Source organism: Plasmodium cynomolgi, chromosome 7 (genome assembly GCF_000321355.1).
Source record: "Plasmodium cynomolgi strain B DNA, chromosome 7, whole genome shotgun sequence".
Taxonomy (NCBI): domain Eukaryota; phylum Apicomplexa; class Aconoidasida; order Haemosporida; family Plasmodiidae; genus Plasmodium; species Plasmodium cynomolgi.
In genome coordinates this window covers 1,019,278-1,023,618 of record NC_020400.1, presented here as the reverse complement: position 1 = coordinate 1,023,618, position 4,341 = coordinate 1,019,278, and the positions used below count along the sequence as shown (strand labels likewise).

The following is a 4,341-nucleotide window of genomic DNA, read 5'->3' as shown; positions in this document are numbered from 1 at the left end:
GTTGTTTTGCTTTTTGTGATTTTTTCAAGAGAGCGTACTCCTTTACAATTGGTTGCATACAAACGTGGGAGCAACAGAGGAGTTAGGGGGGCACCTTCACACAGCGTTATTATATTATATTATATTATATTATATTACATTATATTATATATATATTTGCCTGCTCCTGCTTTTCACCACCACGTATGCATCATTGCATCCGTCGGTAAGAAAATCATACCAGGGGATACTTCTGTGCAGCCACTTTGACTTGCGAGGATAGGAGTTTTTCTCGCATTCTCGCATTCTCGCTTTCTCTTTTTCGCTTTCTCTTTTTCGCTTTCTCTTTTTCGCTTTCTCTTTTTCGCTTTCTCTTTTTCGCTTTCTCTTTTTCGCTTTCTTCTTTCTCGCTTTCTTCTTTCTCTCTTTCTCTTTCTCTTTTTCTCACCGCGTTACTTCTTACCAGTGGGCCCAACTTACGTGAAGAAATTCCCCACTGAAGTTTTGATTGAGGGGGAAAAGACATGCCGACTGCCGAGCTGCCATAAGCATATGGGACGTCGTATGGGCACGTCGGGTGGGCACGTCGTATGGACACGCCGTATGATCACATCAGCTGAGCAAATAATCCAATCTCATAACATAAGCGTGTGAGAAGAGGGCCCAGTACACGCGGTGGGTTGACAGGCTACGTGGGGACACCTCTCGTGTAGGTCGCACTTTTTTCCACCCCCCCGTTGGGTGAAAGAGGAAACATCGGAGCGAGTGCCCCATCGGAGTGAGTGCCCCATCGGAGTGAGTGTACCTTGTAGGGCAGAGGAAGAGGCAGCCGCCGCAAGAAGCAGCCGCCGCAAGAAGCAGCCACCGCAAGAAGCAGCCACCGCAAGAAGCAGCCACCGCAAGAAGCAGCCACCGCAAGCAGAAGCCACCGCAAGTAGAAGCCGCCTCAAGTAGAAGCCGCCTCAAGCAGAAGCCGCCTCAAGCAGAAGCCACCGCAAGCCGCCGCCGCAAGTAGAAGCCCCCTGGAAACCATGTCGAACCGGAAAAAGGTGGCATACTTCCACGACCCCGACATCGGTAGCTACTACTACGGGGCGGGGCACCCCATGAAACCGCAGAGAATCCGAATGACGCACTCGCTAATCGTGTCATATAATTTGTACAAATATATGGAAGTATACAGACCACACAAAAGTGACGTAAACGAATTGACTCTCTTTCATGATTACGAGTATGTAGATTTTTTGTCTTCCATTTCGATGGAAAATTATCGTGAGTTTACATATCAGTTGAAGCGATTTAATGTTGGAGAAGCAACAGACTGTCCTGTGTTTGATGGGCTATTTCAATTTCAGCAATCATGTGCAGGTGCATCAATAGATGGAGCAGCGAAGCTAAATCATCACTGTGCTGATATATGTGTAAACTGGTCAGGAGGTTTACATCATGCAAAGATGTCAGAGGCAAGTGGCTTCTGTTACATTAATGACATAGTGCTGGGAATTCTTGAGTTACTCAAGTACCATGCACGGGTGATGTATATAGATATAGATGTTCATCATGGGGATGGTGTAGAAGAAGCATTTTACGTTACTCATCGAGTGATGACGGTTTCTTTTCATAAATTTGGAGATTACTTCCCCGGAACGGGTGATATAACCGATATAGGTGTTCATCATGGAAAGTATTACAGTGTTAATGTACCACTAAACGATGGAATAACTGACGATGCCTTTGTTGATCTTTTCAAAGTAGTTATAGATAAGTGCGTACAGACATACAAACCAGGAGCTATCATATTACAATGTGGTGCAGATAGTCTTACTGGGGATAGATTAGGTAGATTTAATTTAACCATTAAGGGACATGCTAGATGTGTAGAACATGTGCGGTCGTATAATTTACCTCTTCTCGTTTTAGGTGGAGGAGGGTATACGATTAGGAATGTATCTCGATGCTGGGCATACGAAACGGGAGTCGTACTTAACAAGCATCATGAGATGCCAGATCAGATAAGCTTAAATGATTACTACGATTATTATGCGCCTGATTTTCAGCTACATTTACAACCATCAAGTATTCCCAATTATAACTCTGCTGAACACTTGAGTCGCATAAAAATAAAAATAGCCGAAAATTTGAGGAACATAGAACATGCGCCGGGGGTTCAGTTTGCTTACGTCCCTCCCGATTTCTTCGATTCCGAAATTGATGACGAGTGTGACAAGAACCAGTATGAGTTGAAGGATGATAGTGGCGGCGGTCGCGCGGCAGGCACCAGGTCCAAGGAACACTCCACTACGCACCACTTGCGCAGGAAGAATTACGAGGACGATTTTTTCGACCTCTCCGACAGGGACCAGAACATCGTCCTCTGATCGGTGTGGCGGTAAAGCGGCGGAGCGGTAAAGCGGCGAAGCGGCGAAGTGACCCTGCAACACTGCTACACCGTAACACCGCAACACTGCAACACCGCAACACCGCGGTCACGCGCTGGACCGCCCATCGGAGCAGACCTGCCTGCTTCTTCCCCCCAAAGTGTGCCATCGGCAGTTGAATGCACTCGAGGCCGCTCCATCCCCGTTTGTTTAAAAAGCTTTTTTTGTCTCAGTTGCTTCCCCCCAACTTTTATTTGAAGCATAACGTTTTCACTTTTTAAATTTCCTTCGCCCCCGGAGCCGACCCACGTAGTCAGCCAGTATGACTAGATAAAATAAAAAAAGTGTGTCGCGAAAATTGACCCCCCCAGTGGTAGCGTATTATCCAACCTGTTATGCCAACCTGTTATGCCAACCTGTTACGCCAACCTGTTACGCCAACCCGTCATGCCAACCTGTTAGGCCAACCACGCCGGCGAGCAGTCCCTCCCCGCCCCTTTCCACTATACATGATTAAAAATGAGAGAAAAGGTGGTCGCTAAGTTGTCCGTAAATCATTGTCGCTAACGCGCGGAGGGGGAAAAAAAAAATTTCATCTTCAACAAAAAAAAGTGAACGCACTTGTACAGGTCGCGTACTTGTGCAAGTGCGTATCAGCACTCACATGTGCGGACGCATGTGCGAAAGGAGCAACAAAAAAAGGGAAAAAAGGGGAAAAAAAAGGGGAAAAAAGGGAAAAAAGGGAAAAAAGCGGAGTTGTGCGCAGTGCTGTTTAGAGTTATACCTCGTTAGAGCTACGCCTCGTTCGAGCTATACCTCGTTAGGGATGTGCCTCTCCATGCGGGGGGGAGGCAGTCCTACATCGTGGCTGCCTGCCGACGCCCCGTCAAAAATCGCAGTCAGACGACTTCAACTCAAACTCATGCTCCTTCCCGTCAAAAATCGCAGTCTGACGACTTCAACTCAAACTCATGCTCCTTCCCGTGGTGGTCTATAACCAAAAAGGAGAGTAGTGCCTTCTCCAAAATGTACTTTCCCTTTTTATATTTCTGTGACTCTTCTGATGAGTCCTCATACTTCCACCCCACATTATTTCTACAATTATTACAATAAATATCCACGATGGTATGCTGACCTGTGGTCATCATTCTGTCTTCGTATTGTCCTTCGCAAATATTTATGACTTTGGAGAAGAGCCACGCGGGGCCTGTCCTCCCTCGGAAGGATGTGGACACTAACTCCGTGGGGTCTGACAGGTGGTTCCCACATTCGGAGCAGCTGCGGGGGGGGAGCGGTGTAGTCATGGGGGGAAGCGGCGTAGTCATGGGGAGACGCGGCGTAACCATAGATAAACGCAGCGTGGTCATAGAGAGACGCATCGTAGGGGAAGGCACATCGCTGAATGCAGACGCGCCGCTCCCATGCTGCCGACCCATACCTGTACACGTAGTTGCTCAGGAAAACCTTGAATGATCTACCCATAAATTAAAAGGGGAGTTAAAACCGAGGAGGTGTACACGGTGAGGGGACCCGAAAATGGCAGTTAATACGCCCGCGCGGAGTAGCAACTCAAGAGGGAGACGGTCGAACGGGTTTGCTACACAGGTGGTACACGCACTGGGGCAGGCACAAAGATATGCATAAAAAGGGTTGAAAAGAAAAAAGGGGGGAAACACGAGGGGAAGAAAAAGGGGGCAACTGGCAATCCCATAGAAAGGGTGATCATCTCATGGGGTGACGCCTATCGCGCGCGGCTAAGTCGCTGCCCCCATTGGAAGTCCACCCCCCAAGTAGGCTTTCGAAGAGGGCTATACTGACACGCAAAAGGATCACAGTGCAACGCGTACTTCGCGCAGTTCATTCTCATTCAGCTGCTCTTTCATGTTTACATAAAAAGGAAGAGGGGGGTGGGGGTGATATCATCTCCATGGATACTTTGCCTTTTCTTTTCTTTTTTTTTTTTGTACTCAAAAATTTCTCGTAC

The 4,341-nt window shown here is 47.6% G+C and overlaps 2 protein-coding genes across 2 annotated transcripts; one reads left to right on the top strand and one right to left on the bottom strand.

Annotated features, from left to right (window-relative positions):
* Positions 1 to 1,085: 1,085 nt before the first annotated feature.
* On the top strand, positions 1,086 to 2,348 carry PCYB_073330 (histone deacetylase; the record flags this gene model as incomplete). Its single annotated transcript, XM_004221730.1, has 1 exon — positions 1,086 to 2,348. A coding segment is annotated over one exon (1,263 nt), but the record flags the coding sequence as incomplete, so codon positions are not given.
* A 944-nt stretch (positions 2,349 to 3,292) lies between these two features.
* On the bottom strand, positions 3,293 to 4,240 carry PCYB_073320 (hypothetical protein; the record flags this gene model as incomplete). The annotated part of the gene is made up of 3 exons (XM_004221729.1): positions 3,293 to 3,635; positions 3,796 to 3,831; positions 4,191 to 4,240. The coding sequence occupies 3 exons, from the start codon at positions 4,238 to 4,240 to the stop codon at positions 3,293 to 3,295; spliced, it is 429 nt and encodes a 142-aa protein (XP_004221777.1).
* Positions 4,241 to 4,341: the final 101 nt, after the last annotated feature.